The sequence below is a fragment of the Bidens hawaiensis genome, unplaced genomic scaffold (assembly GCF_021521415.1).
Source record: "Bidens hawaiensis isolate Kalapana, Puna unplaced genomic scaffold, B.hawaiensis_p1.1 tig00015850_1, whole genome shotgun sequence".
In the NCBI taxonomy this organism is placed as follows: domain Eukaryota; kingdom Viridiplantae; phylum Streptophyta; class Magnoliopsida; order Asterales; family Asteraceae; genus Bidens; species Bidens hawaiensis.
Window position 1 is genome coordinate 493,668 of NW_027492414.1, and position 18,252 is coordinate 511,919.

Consider the following 18,252-nt stretch of genomic DNA (forward strand, 5'->3'; position numbering starts at 1 on the left):
ATAAAAGAAAACGCACTTAACTTGGGATGTGTCGGTAGGCTCAGCCTTGAAAATGAAAGGGCAAATTTGATAAAACGGTTAAACGGAAATCTTTTGTGGGTAAAGCGTTTTGCCCATGGAAAATAAGCAATGAAAGGTCAGGCCATACTCAAGCCTCAAATTTTGGTATGAAAAAGTGGAAATATCATGAGTTTTAAAAAATCTGAATACGTTATCATATGATGCTTGGGTAGGTTTAACGTTAGAGTATGCCGTGTAGCCTGTGATATAAATCTTAAAATGCTAGTTTAGTGTTTTACACCTCATCGGCGTATGGTTTTATAACCTTAAATCCTGTATTGATGGGATGCTTCGGGTCCGGAGACCATGGGTCTGTATGCAATCTATTTAGCTGGGTATTCACAATTCCTAAGTGGGGTTGTGTATATTTAAAATAAAGCCAAAGAGCAAACCCTTATAAGTCTATAAACATGATCACAAAAAGTACGAAAGTACAAATACACTACAGACTTGATCATCCACGCTGTTAGTCATGTGGGGTCCCCTTGCTCGCGTCTCATTACCATTAAGTAACGGACCACAAGGGACACGCTACATATAAGCCCTACAGATAAAATTTTGCATACTCACCTATGGTTATGGATTTGAGGTATTGCTTGATAACGGGGGTATGTCATGTTGTGGGGAGCACTAGCTATAAATAATTGAACCTTAATCATATCTAATGGCTGCTTGGTAGACTTTGATGCTTAAGCTTAGGTGGATAAACAATACCCTTGATCGTCTTAACTATTCATAAATATTGAGCAACAAAGTTTTAATTCTGCTAACTTTGAGGTTTAAGTCAAGTTGGGGTGGTCTGGTCCGGTAAAAGCAGAAAATAAGCGGGTCTTAATTGTGTAAACCACTAAGTAATATTATTGTCGGATCTTATTTGTCCCGGTAAAGATTAAGGCATGGGTTTAGGTGGACAACAATATCGATGATCGCGGTTTTTGCGCTTTTCTGAGCTTTAAAAGATAACCTATATGTTTGATTTAACTTTGATTTTCCGATTCTGATCCAACTGCATTAGACTTTTTCAGGGACGAAAAAGGTTTAAGTGTGGGGATGTTTGATGTGTAGTGAAACACACTTACTTTCCGTATCATTTTTATCATGTTTTAATTGCTTTTTAGTATAATTATTAAGTTTTATGGTTTGTTTATGCTTGATATTACAAAGATGATTGTTTACTTGTAGGTTATGAAGTTTGGTGGAAAAAAGAGTTAAATTGAAGAGTTTAGGGGCTTAATTGTACAACTTTCAAACTTATAAGTCAAGGCCCGACCCAAGCCCACATCTTAAAGGCCTTATATAATATTATATTAAGTTGATTAATAAAGTTACCAGCCAATAATTCCATCATAATCCCGAAATCAAGAACCAAAAACCCTAAAACCCTAAGGGTTCCGATCGGACTGCAGCAGGCAAAGGAAAAAGAAAAAAAAGAGAAGAAAACCGGCGGCTGAGGCTGTTGCCGGCTGGAAAAGGAAGAGGAACATCGGGGCAGCATCTAGGGCCTTTAAACAAGCATAAATCTCAGCCATACTTCATAGTAAAACATTCATAAACTTTACTTTTTGTTCAAGAACCCTAACTTTGTTGATTTGATCTTTTGTTTTGAATTGTTTTGCAATTGATTGATAGTTTGACTTGTTATTGATATTGTTTGGATCTTGAATGAGTTTGTTCATGTTTATGATGATGTTTGTGATGTTTTTATCAAGTATATGTGGCTGTCCAAAATCAATGAGTAGCTAAACTTGTTTGTTCTACCTAGGATAGATGATTGTTGAGTAGTTTTGACTTGTTTAATGGATTGTTAATGTTCAAGACTTAAATTATTGATGTAATGTTTAACTAAACCATAAATTTGATTGTGTGTGATGGCTGTGCTTTATTTGTTATTACTTATAATCCTCTTGCATTAGTTAATTGAATTGGTTTTGATTAATTGATTGCTTGTTAGACTCTTAACTTGGTGTTTCGGGTTTATTTGCGGGGTGTACAACCGTAGGGATAAGTGGGTAATATAATCATCTAAAATCAGTTAAAATACACCTTCTTTGAGACCGAGAGGTGATAAGAAGTAATATTGTCTCATTGCTTTTACTTGTTATAATTAAGACCGCGCGAGAGCGGGTTTTTGTCTTGTCAAGTTTGAGTGTTTATGTGCAATTAGTTGGTTTAATTTGGGTTAAGTTAAATTGTTCCTCTATCCTTGGTTGCGTAGTATTCGTTTCTATTAGGATAGTGTGTCGGTGAGACCGAGAGGTGAGTCGGTAATTGAACACTTTAATAATTGTTTTTCCGGTTTGTTCTTTAAAATCAACTAAAATAAGTTAAAGTTTGTTAGAGAGACTGAGAGGTAATTTGACTTTCTTAAACAAGTTTTAGTTGTGTCATCTTTTATAACCGGTGTCGTGAATATTTTCAATCCGTTGTCTTGTTATTTCTTTCAACATGATTCATTCATAGGTAGACGTTTTTATCACTGCAGTCAAAGTTTTCAAAGTATTTTGTTAAAAGTTTTCGTTTAATTAAGTTAAGTAGTTTAATCAATTCTAAATATTAAAAATCATTTAAATATTATTTTGGTGAGTCTTAGTTAGACTTTCGTAATTAAAAACGTTTTCACGTGTCTTCGAGTTCGATATCCGGATTTTCCTTATCTGTGCTATACGCGACCGGTACACTTGCCGTTTGTGTGAACTAGGATAGATTGTTTGGTTTTTTTAAAGCTTAGTTGCGACTTGTGTTTTATTTATATATATTTTTTCGCACATCAGGAGCTGTCTCTTGGAAGAGCGCAAAACAAGATGTGGTAGCCTTGTCCACCACTGAATCTGAATACATCGCCGCCTTATTGGCAACTCAAGAAGCTGCATGGATTAGAAAGTTCATGGCCGATCTAAGGGTAATCCATACCATTTGGGACCCTCTAGAGATCTTTTGTGACAACGAGGGTGCGATTGCTCAAATCAAAGAGCCTCGTGCACATCAAAAGACAAGGCACATTGAGCGGAGATTCAACTACATAAGGAATGAAGTTGAAAAGGGAAAGATATGTATTCGCAAAGTTCACACTGATCAAAACATTGCTGATCCACTCACAAAGCTCCTTGAAAGGCCGAAGCATGAGGGTCATACTTGCGCCTTAGGACTTCGATATTCTAGTGATTGGATTTGATCTATTTTGTATTTGGATATCGGAACAATTGTTATTTTGACTCATTCATATGATTATGGTTTATGATTATGACATTTGAGTTATGTTCCGTTTTAGCATGTTTAAATCTGTGAATAAGTTAATTATTCTAATGTCCGTAGTCGTTCATATTTGTGGGAACAAGTATGAAGGTAAGACTATTATGAACTTGGATTGGTAGATATTCATAGGGTATGAATATAGCAAGGGTTGCTGCCAAGGTTCATAGATATTTATGGGATAAATATTGGACTGGCCCGCTCTCAATTTTACTGCATGGAATCCTTGTGATTTGTGATCATAAGTAAATTTGAGTAAAGGCGAACATCATAGTATCCCCTGACCTGAGATACATATTGGGTGTTGATATTAATCGACTATTATACTTTGACTTAGTTCTTCGCTGCTCTGAAACATGTCAGTACAAAAGGCTGAGCTCAAGTGTAGTACAAGGTGATTGTGAGAGACGTATGTAGTCAATAGGGGATTTGTCCCTCTTATTCGTTGAGAGTGAGATGTCTAAGGCCTGCTAAGTTAAATCAACAAAGAATGATCATTCTGTGTCTTTGGATTTGACATGACATCCGCGGCAAAAGGATAAATGATAGGTTCACCTAAATCATTTCAAGTAAGGGACTTGAAGGGGATGATGTTATTGAATGGCACTTCGTCATACGTATTAGGGGTAGTAAACCGTTGTTAGGCGGTATTTGCTATTTGCATCAATCTTCTACGTATCTTGCGAAAGTGGGAGATTGTAGGAATCGGTGTGCCCAAGACACATATTAGAGTTGATGTGGCTAGTACGTTATTATCCAAGTCGGGTCATACCCAATAACAAGCTAGACAAACACCATAATATTTATTGTAGATATGATCTAACAAGTAAATATTAACACTCATGATATTTAGAAATTGGGTTTCTAAATATTTGCACTTGAGGAATCGATAAATTATATGGATAATTTGTTTAGAGAGATTATCTTATGATATTATTTAAGTTGGTTAAATAATATATATATATGATAATGGTTGTGGTATGTTGTATGAAACTTATGGCATATTAAAAGTGTTAAATGTCACAAAGTTTCAATAGACATGTGACTAATACATGGAGTATTAGTCCAGTGAACTAATACATGGAGTATTAGTCCTGCGACTGGTATATGGAATATTAGTCCTGAGACTAATACATGGAGTATTAGTCTGTTTCAAGGAAGGAAGAGAAAATAATTTCTGGTAGGACCAGCCCAACTTTTGGGGGGAAAATTCCCACCCTTTTGTTTAAACTTCATTTTCTCTTATTAATATCTTCTTGGGACACAACATATTAACACCCAACCATATTACATGCAAAAAGCTCTCTTCAACCTCTCTCTCTCTCTCTCTGATTTCGGTTCAAGGAAGAAGAAAACACAAGAGGTTTTTATCTTTCAAGTGCAATAGTGAATAAATCCTAGCAAGCAAGGTGTTTGTTGAAGGCTTGGAGGGTATACAAGCTTGAGGCTATTCTCCATTGAAGGCTAGCCATTCAAACCGTCATCTCCTTCATCTTCTTGCCTCTTGAAAGGTTGTATTACATAAAACCCCTATGGTTGATAGTTTTGGTATGCATGTAATTCGTATATGGATCCGGGGCTTGGGTTTTACATATAAAATGGGTTTTATATTAATCAATATAACAAGGTTTAAATGTATATCTTCCGCTGTGTTTTCCTTAATAAATGGTTATTTTAGGCTTTGATAATCTTGTTAAAACCCAACACTTACGCCTCTCGTCAATTGAAAGTACACGAAAAGAATTACACAACTCACGATCTAGAGTTACCATAATCTTTGCACTTAAGATTTGGAGGCACTATCTCTATGGAGTATGATTTACCGTGTACACTGATCACAAAAGCTTGAAACACATCTTTGATCAAAAAGAGCTCAACATGCGCCAACGGCGATGGATGGAGACTCTTAACGATTATGATTGCGAGATTGTGTATCATGAAGGCAAGGCCAACGTCGTGGCCGATGCCTTAAGTCGTAAAGAGCATGAAAAACCTAAAAGGGTTCGAGCTTTGCGCCTAGAAATCCAAATTGATTTTTTTGAACAAATCAAATCCGCGCAAATGCAAGAAATAAAAGAAAACCAAATCTCCGATGAAAAACGCAATGGCACCATTGACTCGTTAGTCAAAGGTGAAGACGGTATCCTAAGACTCGGCAATAGGATTTGGGTACCGATCATTGGAGGTTTGCGTGAGAAAATTTTGAACGAATCTCACCAGTCGAAATACATGATGCATCCCGGAAGTGATAAAATGTACCACAACCTAAAGGTGAACTATTGGTGGAATGGGATAAAAAAGGATATCGCTTCGCATGTTGCGAAATGTTTAACTTATTTGAAAGTCAAGGCTGAACACCAAAGGCCTTCGGGATTGCTTCAGCAACCCGAGCTTCCAGTATGGAAGTGGGAGTTAATTACCATGGACTTTATTACAAAACTCCCGAAGACACTCGACAACACAATGCAATATGGGTAATTGTGAATCGTTTGACCAAATCCGCACACTTCATACCCATCAATGAGTCGTACTCTATGGATAGATTAGCGTGTATTATGTAAACAACATCGTTGCTTTGCATGGAGTACCGCTGTCTATAATATCTGATCAAGACAGTCGTTTTACGTCTCACTTTTGGAAAAGTTTCCAACAAGCCCTTGGTACAAAGTTGAACCTTAGCACTGCTTATCATCCACAAACCAATGGGCAAAGCGAAAGGACGATTCAAACGTTGGAAGACATGCTCCGCCTCCGCGCTTATGTGATCGATCTAGGTGGAAGTTGGGATGACCACTTACCCCTAATGGAATTCTCATATAATAATAGTTATCACGCAAGTATTCAAGCCGCACCATTCGAGGCGTCATATGGTCGAAAGTGTAGAACGCCCGTGTGTTGGTCTGAAACCGGAGATAATCAATTGTCTGGACCCGAGATAGTCCAAGAAACTACCGACAAAGTTATTCAAATTCGAGAACGACTTAAGACGGCACGTGATCGCCAAAAGAGTTACGCCGATGTCCGTCGTAAGCCGTTAGAGTTCAATGTCGGCGACAAAGTGTTATTGAAAGTCTCGCCTTGGAAAGGCGTCATTCGCTTCGATAAGAAAGGAAAATTAAGTCCTCGATTCGTTGGACCTTTTGAGGTACTCGAACGAATCTGCACTGTTGCCTACCGTTTGCGACTGCCTGAGGAAATGCAAGGGATACATGATGTATGTTTCGAATCTGCGTAAGTGTTGGACCGATGAATCGTTTGCTATGCCATTAAAAGACGTTGAAATAAATGAGAACTTAAAATTTGTAGAACGTCCAATTCAAATTGAAGATTCGAAAACAAAGAAATTAAAGAAAAGAACTTTGAAAAAAGTGAAAGTTAAATGGGACTCGCGTTGAGGGCCCGAATATACTTGGGAACTCGAATCGGAAATGAGAAAGAAATACCCCCACTTGTTCGAGTAAAGCAATCTCGAGGACGAGATTTGTTTCAAAGTGGGGAGGATGTAACAAAGAGAAAATTTCGAGTTCAAAGTATCAACTTTCCAAAGTCTAGGGACTAAAATTGCCAAATTCCAAAGTTGAGGGTTTAAATTGAAAATTCCAATTTAAAATTGCCAAATTCCAAACTTGTTATATGAAATTGTTTACAAGGAACTATGTGTTCCTAAAACCGTTATGAATAAGGGTATAAACCTAGCCCTCAGGCTGTGGTATACGTATGTCTGGATCCTTACATATGTGGTATTATGCAATGTATGGGCATGATCACACCACCCTTGGTCGTAGGATGCTCTCCTGCAGGGGGTGCGACCGTTGTGTATATTTACGGGTAATTAACTAAGTCGAACGCTGCGGTGTTTGCTGAGGTGACCTAGCGTAGAGGCTCATATTTATAATGTGTTATTTGACTTTGTTATTCCTAAACCACGTTGGGCCGAGGCAGGCGTAGTCTCGAGGGGTAATAAAGTAAAAGAAATATTTTTGCGTCAGCGTGTTCACCAGCATTCGTTGCTGACATATTTTATTACATTTTGCAGGTGAACAAGATTAGGGCTTGGAAGCATCGAAGTGCTATGTTTAAATCTGATGGCTCGGATCTTTTTTTCAAACCTTAATATATAATGATGGTGTTTTTTTTGTAATGTAAAAACAAGTAATCTTTTACACTTAAGTTTGGGAATCTTTTAAAATCCCAACTTTTGTTTAATGTAAATATATACAAATTAAACCCACAAGTTTTATAAGACTTCTGTTAAATTAACGTAACTCTGATTTATTTACACTTGTGGTACCAACTATTGATCATACTCCTAGGCCTAAGATGGGGGTGTGACAGTTTGTTTTCTTCAATTCCCATTGATGGTGCCTATTAAAAATAATATGTAAATCTTGTCAGATCACAATTAAAGTTCTGGATTCTAGCAACAAGTATTGAACAAATTGAAATTTTGAAAAAAATGAAATTCTTGAAGTAAATACACACGAAGTGAGCTCTCATCATGAACTTGTTCAACAATAGCTTTCAAGGGCTTGCCTTTGTTTGCAGCTAACATATGCTAACTGCATACACTATAATACATATATGTACTACTTAACATTATATTACATATATGTAGCATATAATAAGATGTTACCTTGTTTATCAAAGCCACCAGATTGCAATAGAATACCATTAGCCTTGAACGATAATGAATCAATATCAACGTATGAACTCCATTGAGCACTCGGATTAAAATAATTAGGGTTTTTCATAGATTAGAATTGGTTTCAGTTCTAACCTAGATTCGCCTAATTTGGGAATTATAATGTCTATTTTGCATGTAGAAATATTAGACGAAGTAACACCTATCATATAATAGTGAAACAAGTGTAAATCAATTTAAAAACACGAATGACTAAAGAAGATAACAACTGGATTATAAATACCTGGAATTGACATGTTAACGATTGAAATAATCGATTATTAGGGTTCAAAATCATTGATCTATCACGATTTGCGATTTGCAGGTGTTCATTTCTGAATAATGGAGGTTGCACAGGGGAAGCCAGTGAGTTCGTCGAACAAGAAAGACGTAATCTACTTTTTATTGAAGGCAATTTACAAATATAACCCTATACTTTAGAGTTCTTTAGTTTTCTCCGTAACAATGAGTTCTCTCTTGACCCTTACCATATATATATATATATATATATATATATATATATATATATATATATATATATATATATATGTATTGGGTTACAACACCACTACACTCCTAAAATAAAAACCCACACTTTGCTGACTGGGCGCCACATGGTGCAAAACGCCCCATGTTGTAGCACGTTCACTACACATAGCCTAATAGGTAAACAACTATGTATTTGGCCAATTAAACGATTATAAGACGGCTTAGAAAATAAATTTTTTTTTTGCAAAAACAGGGTCGCCGCCCAAGGCGCCATCCGCAAACAGTTTCAGGCCCTGGGGCCTATCTCAGCGCCTCAGGCTCCGATGATGGAGCCCCAGGCGCCGGTAACCGAAGTTTTCCAAATATTTTCTATTTTCAATTCCCTAATTGTATTGTTTAACCATCGATTCTTACAACATAAAAATATACTTAACTAGCGCTATTGGCCAACCTTTTTCGAGGATCAACATCCGCATTCAGCGCTTAGAATCCCAACACTTACCCGTTCGAATAGGCCCAACGCGAGATAGACGAATTACAGATCCTTTTCTAGATCGTTAACGCGCCCACATTTTGTTGTTACACATATGTTTATTTAAGTTATTAGACATGTGTTCTCTTGCACCGGAACATAGAATAGACTCCATATTATACTTGGTCTAAAACGTACATTACCAATAAGAGCCGTAAATTTGTCAAATAGACGTCGTATGTATAATTGTAAGATACACTTACCTTAGCCCGAGTTAATCAGAGGGAATATAATTGTTATTGTAAATAATAATAAGGAGATTACAAGATATATATAGACTTGAATAATACAAACTAGACCCTATATAATTAGACATTATTTAAATATGGAATAATATCTTGTCTAACATCCCCCCGCCAGCTAAGGCCGGGAAACGACTCTTAGCTTGGATCTAAGAAAGAGAAAACGTTGAGTAGACAGAGGCTTTGTAAATATGTCGGCAATCTGATCATCTGTAGTGATGAATTGTACTTAGAGTTGACCTCTAGCGACTCTTTCACGAACTGAATGGAAATCAACTTCAATATGCTTTGTGCAGGCATGAAATACCGGATTGGCTGATAAGTATGTGGCTCCGAGATTATCACACCACAATGTAGGAGTTGAGCGAACTGGGACCCGTAATGCTTGAAAAACGGATTATATCCAACTGAGTTCAAAAACTACATCAGCTAGAGTTTTATACTCCGATTCTGTAGATGACCGAGAGACGGTTTTCTGTTTACGTGCACACCACGAGACAAGATTACACCCTAAATAGATAGCAAATCCCCCCGTGGAACGACGGTCATCTGGACACCCAGCCCAGTCAGCATCTGAGAAAGCGGACAGATTGTTGAAGGTTGAATCTGCATAGGCATGGAGAACTTGAGTAGACTGTTGCTGAACAAGCAAGCCGTGGGAGAAAGTACCCTTTAAGTACCGCAAAATACGCTTTACCAAGGACCAATGATTCTCCGTCAGAGACTGCATAAATTGGCAGACCTTGTTGGCTGCAAAGGTGATGTCCGGATGGGAAATGGTGGCATATTGTAAAGCCCCGACAACTTGTTGATAGCGTGCCGGATTGGCAAATGGTAGACTGTCCTCTAAAGCAAGATTTGTTGATGTAGAAATTGGAGAGGAGAAGGGTTTAGAGTCCAATAGGCCTGCTTTTTGTAGAAGCTCCAAAATATACTTTTGTTGAGATAAAATGATGTCAGCCCCTTTGGAAACAATCTCAATACCCAAAAATAAGAAAGCTTGCCCATATTCTGAATAGGGTAAGTTCGAACAAGGTGGCTAATAACCGCATCAACAGCCTTTGGATCATTACCTGTAATTATGATGTCGTCAACATATACCAACATATAAAGTATCGTGGCCTTGGAGGTGTAAATAAACAAAGACTGATCGGTTTTGGAGCCTCGAAACCCAAGCTGATGTAAGGTGGAAGACAACTGATGAAACCAAGTATGTGGGGCTTGTTTTAGCCCATACAATGGCTTGTGCAGTAAGAATAAATGATCCGGTTTGTGAGGATCCACAAAGCCTTGCGGCTGCTGGAGATAAACAATCTCTTTTAAGGCTCCATGCAGTAAAGCATTTTGAACGTCTAACTAACGATGGGCCCACTTTTGCGTGATCGCCAAAGAAAGAACAATACGAATAGTGGTTGTCTTGACCACAGGACTAAATGTTTCCTTGTAGTCAATACCCGTCGAAACCCTTTGGCCACTAATCGAGCCTTATAATGTTGAATCGTCCCCTTTGGGTCCCGCTTAATCTTGTAAACCCATTTGCAATCGACGATATTAGAACCCGGAACACGAGGAACTAGTGACCATGTGTCATTTTTCAAAAGTGCCGAGTATTCATCTGCCATAGCTTTACGCCATTAAGGGAAAGTGTGGGCAATAGTAGAGGAGGCTGGTTCGGTGTTAGGGTCAATGGTAGAAGAGGTAAAGGATGATATGTTGTAGGGTGTGGTAGTTTTTAGGTTGGGCCGAAGATTAGAAGGTCGAGGACGAGTAGCTTTTTAGGTATTGGTTTGGGCCTGGTTTAGTGTTGTCTGGTTACTGTTTTGGGGCTGTTCGGTGGCTGTATGAGTGTTGTTTTGGGGCTGGTTGGTGGCTGTTTGGGAGGGTCGTATTTGGCGGCAATGGTAGGTATGGATTAGGGGAGGCCTAGGAGGTGAAGGAGGAGGTGGGACATGTATTCCCGCTGCTGGGGAGGCTGGGACAGCAGCTGGTGAAGGCTGGTCTGGTGGGTTACCAGCAGCCATAGAGGTGGTATTTTGTTGTACGGAAGGTGGGATAAAGTCATCGGTGTCATGTGGATTGGGATATATACAGACATAGGGGTCAGGAGAAGGTGAAGGGGAGTGAAGATTGTTAAGTGGAGAAGGTTTGAATGGAAAACCGAGTTCATTGAAGCGAATATGCCGGACAATGTATGTCCGCTCGGTTTCTAGGTCAAAGCACCGATAACCATGATGATGGGGGCTATATCCAAGAAAGACACATGGAGTAATTTTGTGTCTGTTGTAAGGACGTAGGTGGGGAAAACATTGTGAACCAAAGACTTTTAAAAAGGAGTAATGGGGTGGATGATGAAAAAGATGTTGAAAAGGAGAGAGAGATGAATTGGAGCGTGAAGGCGTGCGGTTAATAAGGTAGACAACGGTTTCAAAGGCAAAATGCCAGAAACGATGTGGCACATGAGATTGAGCAAGTAAAGTGAGACCTGTTTCAACCACGTGTCAGTGTCGACGTTCCACAACACCATTTTGTTCGCTGGTGTGTGGACAGGAAAGGCGATGAAGAATGCCTAATGATTGAATGAAGGTGGATAGAGACCGAAATTCTCCACCCCCATCAGTTTGGACCTGTTTAAGTTTGGTGTGAAATTTTCGTTCAACCATAACCAGAAACTGTTTAAAAATATTATAGACATCAGATTTATGTTTGAATGGAAAAATCCACATGAATTTGGAAAAGTGATCTACACACAAAAGAAAATAATTGTGACCCTCACTAGATGGAATCGGGGCGGGTCCCCAGACGTCACAAATAAGCAAATCTAAAATACGTGTACTTTTAAAAGTAGAAGATAACAAATGTAATTTTGATGATTTTCCAATAGAACAAGGTTCACAAAAAGAAACAGAAAAATTATTGTTATTCAAAGGTAAATGATAAAAAGACAACATTGACTTCAAAAGCTGAGGATGAGGATGCCCAATCTTTGATGCCAAATGTTGGAGGAAGCACGATGAGCAGAAAAGGCAGTTTTAGAAATAGCTTGTTGTCTTGGAAGCCGAAGCGAGTAGAGCCCATCATTACTTGGACCCGTGAGGAGGGTAGTGTGTGTAGACATGTCCTTCACAGAAAAGAAAGAATCGTGAAATTCAAAATAAACATAATTATCCCGACAAAATTTTTGAACAGAAAGGAGGTTTTGTTTAATTTCAGGAACGTGTAGGATATTGATAAGGTTAAAGGTACAGTTTGGGGAATTAATGTGGATGAGCAAATATGTAAAATTGGTAGACCCTTACCATTGCCAACATGGAGGTTGTCACCGCCATGATATGCATCAGAGTGCTCGAAACAAGAGAGATCTGGGGAAACATGATGACTAGAGCCCGTGTCCGGGAGCCAAGAAGATGAAGCATATGACCTGGATATCTACAAAATTAGCTGTTGGCTGCTGTCTTGGGAGAACAGTGGCTGGGTCCCGATTAGGATAGTGAGTGGGGAGATGCCCTATGCCACACCTGTGACAGGATCCATAAACTACATTCTGATTTGATGCCCAACTGAATTGACTGCGATTTCCACCACCAGGGCCACCCGAGCGATTGGAACTACCGCGTCCACGACTGTTACCCTGCCGATTTTTGGAGCGATTGTTGCCGGATCGGTTAGTGTAGAAGGCTTGGGGCTGAGATGGCAACTGAAGTTGCACACCAAGTTAGGCCGCCAGTTGTTGGACCGCCTGAACAGCCGCATCTGATGGCGGTGTAGGGCTGCCTCCGGTGGGTTTAACCGAAGTAGGAGCCATGGCTGAGAATTCTTGAGTAGGTGGAACAATTGGGGCGGAACGTTTAAGCATATGGTCGTGATCCGCAATCACGGCATGAAGTTCGTTGTAAGCAAATTGACGAGTAAGGGCCGTGGTCTTAACGCCATGTATTCGTCACGTAGGCCAGAAATAACCATCATAAAAAGGTATTTTTCTTTCAAGGGTTCGCCAATATTAGCTAGGGCAGAGGCATATTCTTATGCACATTGGAGGTATGCTGTAGGGGTTTCATCAGCCTTCATCTCAATCCTTAAAAGTTGTGTTTTTAAGGTATATTCTCGGGAGGAAGTGTGAGGTGCAAAGGCCCGCTCTAGGTCAAGCCAAAGGTCATGGGCAGTAAGAGTGCCTCTGGCATGATGTAAAGCGCCTTCAGAGATAGTGGAGATAAGGAGCATCCGAACGTGTGCATCGTTGGAAAGCCAAATTGGGTACTGTGAATTGGTTTGGGATTCGGGTGGTGGTGCAGGTGCATTATCTTTGGGAGGGTCTGCAGGAACAGTTATAGTGGTTGGAGGGCAGGGTATGGTTCTGTCAATATAACCAAAGAGATTATTGGTGACTAAGAACGGGTGAATAACCAACAACCAGGAACTGTAGTTATCGGAGTTGAGGGTAAATCCAAACTTATGGGAGTTGTGGACTGCTTTTTCTTTTTGATCAAAAGCAGTGAGGGTGGCCATAGGTAATTGGTTTTAGAAAAAGAAAGAAATAGGAAGATTGGAGGAGTGGTACAGCGGAGGAAGACAACAACAAGGCTGCTCCTGTGTGGTCAGGAAAAAAAGTTAATAATAAAGGTAGGGCCGGCAGGTTTGTGCTGCAGAAATTAGGGTTAGAAATAATTGGCTGTGATACCAAGTTAATCAGAGGGAATATAATTGTTATTGTAAATAATAATAAGGAGATTACAAGATATATATAGACTTGAATAATACAAACTAGACCCTATACAATTAGACATTATTTAAATATGGAATAATATCTTGTCTAACAGCCCGTAGGATTTACTAGAAATTGGAATGATCCACTGATTTGTTAGCCTCCAAGCTTTGACCTATGTAACATCCAATTCAGCCATGACATGTTAGAGTGCATAGATTATTACAATTTAACATAATTTTCTCTAATGGGCCATAATGTAAACGACATGTGTTTTACAACTGAATTCCACTCGATTTAACACGAATCATCTACATTCGTGTTCCTCTGAATATCTCATAAGAATCTATTAGGCAACAAGAGTCGAATCCATCATTCATCACAATTTTCGCTCACTAAGGCATTTCATCAAACACCTTGCCTGAGTTTATTTAGCAACAATAGAATGTTACCAAAATGACCCATCCCACTAATTATGCACACAATTATCCAAGTAATCATAACGTGAATAAACCATCAAATTAATAACAAACTAACTCATGCAAGTATCATTTACATAGTATCTAAGCTAACAAGAACCATAATTTGGTCGAAAACATAAATCCCATCAAAGAGCTTCAGGTTCATTCATGGGGTTCAATACATGAAGAAGAAGAAGAAGAAGACACTTACTTGGTGGGTGTAGGTAGTGTCTACAACGAATTTAGAAGACCAATTGCCTTGCATTTTATTTAGATTCCGGAGATTAGATCAAGAAATAAATTGGGTTTCCCCCCTTCGTCTTTTTCCTTGTTCTTGTCAACACACACTGCCCTTTTTCATATAAATTTGACTATTTAGTCAAATGTTAAGTTTCATATTTCCCATTTCAACCCTTCATCTTATGGAAATTAGTAATATGACCCATTATCTTTAACATGAATGTCTTTTATCCTTATATGAAATTTCCATCCATAAACTATATCTACCGCTTTTAAATATAAGTTATAATATTATGGGTTATTATTATAACTAGACACGGATCGGGATGTTACAAAACTAACAAAAAAAATTTACCTATTTAATATATAGCCCTACTCTAGTTAACCGTTTTATTTCAATATTCAAACATTTCTATCAAATTTCTATATACGCTCAAACAAGATGGATGAATTTGGAAATTTATTCATCTCACGCAGCATCTACAATAATATATTCTCCACTATTATTTCATTGACAACTTAAAATAAATGACGCTACGTTTAGAGCAAGGCATACTATGTGGAAATATTTGTTGTTATTATAAGCGGTATAAAAGTAAAATTTGAATGGTTTCAAGAGGGCATAGACAAGATAAAGAGAAACAGTTTTATGACATTACAAAAATGCACATCGGCTATTAAAAAACTCGCAACCGGTAATCCTCCCGACTAATACGATGAGTTCTTATGTAAGGATGATAGGACTTTGAGTGAATGCACATAGTTTTTTGTAATGTCGTAATTTAGTTATACAACATCGAGTTTTTACGTAGGCTGACAAGCCACGACATTGCACTTTTGTATCAAGCACATGAAGAGAAACATCACCTAAATGGGATAATCAGTAGCATTGACTTTACACTGCTTGTTTGGAGAAGTTGTCCAATGGAATTGTGAGACCAACATATGAGAGGTGATCACCAATCCTGATAGTCATGCTTGAAGTGGTGACGGTCCAACAGTCAAGCAAGAAAATACGTGGAGCTTGCTTTCGGTGTTCTAAAGGGAAAATGGGGTATATATAGGCCACTCATGTGAGCCATGACCGTAACAAGGATTAGGAGCGAGACGTATGCATGCATTATACTGAACAACATGATCATAAAAGAATACACCAATCTACATATTCGAGTTGCAAGATGATAGTACATATTTTCGACTTGATTTGATCTGATAAATCAAACACACTTAATGTTAACTAATTCAGAGAAAGCCCCTTAACAAAATTATTAAAAGGATATCAAACGCCGCTTACGAGACTATTCTGACTTAAATTTACTATATTAACCGAATTATATTTGTACTCACATTGTTCCTCTAGATTACTTTTTGTTCCCCCAGACTATTACCTCATTATTTATGACTATGGTATTAAGAAATATGTTTGGTGGTATATATGACCCACATGTTCAATTCAGAATAATTCAAATCAAAGAAATACAGCGTTAGCACACAAGTTGCCTAGACTTAATATGTCCACACCTCAGTCAACCACACCTCTGGTTTCCCAGAAATAACCACTGGCCCCATGCACCCTGCAGGCAGCCCTCCAAGAAAGATTTAATTGCAAAAGTATATAAAGACACAACATAACCCACCCACCATATATCATTCCTATAAAGATTTAACTGATCTCAAATCCTAGAAATGGCTACCAGATCATTGAACATGTTGCCAGAAGACTGTATTTCCGCAATTGTGTCTCTCACATCTCCACCAGACACATGCAGATTAATGCTTGCATCGTCTTCGTTGAGGTCAGCCGCTGAATCCGACCTCGTTTGGAGCAGATTCTTGCCATCTGATCTCCCTCAATTGCTCTCAAGAGCACACACTCAACTCGGGTTTCGTTCAAAGAAAGAATTGTTTTTCCAGCTATGTGATTCTATTCTCATAGATGGTGGAGTCAGTGTAAGTTTGTTTATCTGTTACTGGTTATATTTTTCTTCCCATTTTCAAAAGTTAATATCCATTAATCTAAATGATTAAAGTATTGACTTTTTAATTTGTTTAATAAATGCAGTGTTTTACACTAAACAAAGTTAGTGGAAAGAAGAGCTTTCTCTTATCTGCAAGAGCACTTTCTATTTCTTTAAGCAATGAACCAAATCATTGGACATGGACTACTCACTCTACATCAAGGTTAGTTAAAGTTCTACATTTTTGTCAAATGTGTTGTTTTTCAACTTTAAGAATTATAGATTTTATTTTTAACTATTAATAGTGTTACATGTAACATACTCTAGCTGAAAGATTTAAATTGAATTTTTTTTTCATAAATATTGTGCAGATTTTCTGAGGTAATTGAGTTGAAAACAATATCCAACTTGGAAATTAAAGGAAGAATAGGCACTCAAGATCTATCTCCTAATACAACATATGGCGCTTATCTCATAATCAAAGTTTCCGATCATGCATTTGGGTTGGACTCTATTCCGTCTGAGACATCAATCTCAAAAGACGAATGCGCCGTTACCAACACAACATATTTATGCCCTATGGATGAACAAAAGCAACAGCTTGGATCGTTGTTCTTCATGAACCGGAGACAGATGATGGAGAAAAGGGTGGTTGAAGGAGATGGCCGGCGTCCGAGCAAAAGAGGGGATGGATGGCTGGAAGTTGAACTTGGAGAGTTTTTTGTTGGAGGAAAAGGTGAGATGGTGAAGATGAATTTAATGGAGGTCAAGGGCCATCAACTAAAAGGAGGACTTATCATTGAGGGGATTGAAGTTAGGCCTAAATGTTAACAAGTTTAAATCTAACCAAATGCCATTTAAATTCTTTTATTCAAAACCTAAGAATTGAAATCATAAAAAAAAAACTAAAGAATATATAGAAATTAAAAGGAATATGTCTACATAATTCTTTATTCTTTTTGTATGTAATTCTTTCATGAAAGGGAAAGCAATATATTGTTTATAAGTGTTTGCTTACTTCTGTTTTCTTGTTTACCTTCCAGAAAAATGAATGTTATTATGTTAAAATATACCAATTTCCATGAAAGAGTGCAGCCTTACTTCATGACCTTCTCTGATAACATAGTCTCAGTTAATAAAAAATTAATATATAACATTATATATTATTATTATTAATATTAATTTTAATATTATTACTATTATGATTATAATTATTATTTTCGGTGAATCCTTTGATTTCAGACTGTATTTGTTATGCAATGACCTTCAACAATTTGTGATAATTTAGAACACAGAAAATGTTTAAAATACAATACAAACTGAAAGAAATATTGGGAAAGGTAATTAAAAATATATAGAGAATAGAGATAACAGGGCTCATGGGCCCGATAGTAATAAACCAAATTAATATATGTTATAGTAAGAGCATCTACAACAACAAACTTTCACAAACCGTCACATCAGCATCATAACAGATTTCAAACTTTTCTCAAAAACCTCTACTTTCTTCCACAACAACAAACATCCACAAACTACCACATCATCACCTACCTCTACAATTAATATTTATTTACTAAATTACTTTTATAAGAAACTTAGTTTTTATAGAAGTGATTATATATTTAATTTTTTAACATAATT

At 37.7% G+C, this 18,252-nt stretch overlaps 1 protein-coding gene across 1 annotated transcript; it reads left to right on the top strand.

Annotated features, from left to right (window-relative positions):
* The first annotated feature begins 16,281 nt into the window (after nt 1-16,281).
* On the top strand, nt 16,282-17,521 carry LOC143549836 (F-box protein PP2-B13-like). The gene is made up of 3 exons (XM_077040629.1): nt 16,282-16,603; nt 16,716-16,834; nt 16,983-17,521. The coding sequence occupies exons 1-3, from the start codon at nt 16,340-16,342 to the stop codon at nt 17,440-17,442; spliced, it is 843 nt and encodes a 280-aa protein (XP_076896744.1). The 5' UTR covers nt 16,282-16,339; the 3' UTR covers nt 17,443-17,521.
* The last annotated feature ends 731 nt before the right edge of the window (nt 17,522-18,252 follow it).

Bases quoted from the DNA above. Each gene is read 5' to 3' on its own strand.
- LOC143549836 (XM_077040629.1), top strand. From the start codon at position 16,340: ATGGCTACCAGATCATTGAACATGTTGCCAGAAGACTGTATTTCCGCA. The intron at 16,604-16,715 runs GTAAGTTTGTTT...TAATAAATGCAG, and splicing joins TCATAGATGGTGGAGTCAGT to TGTTTTACACTAAACAAAGT. The intron at 16,835-16,982 runs GTTAGTTAAAGT...AATATTGTGCAG, and splicing joins ACTACTCACTCTACATCAAG to ATTTTCTGAGGTAATTGAGT.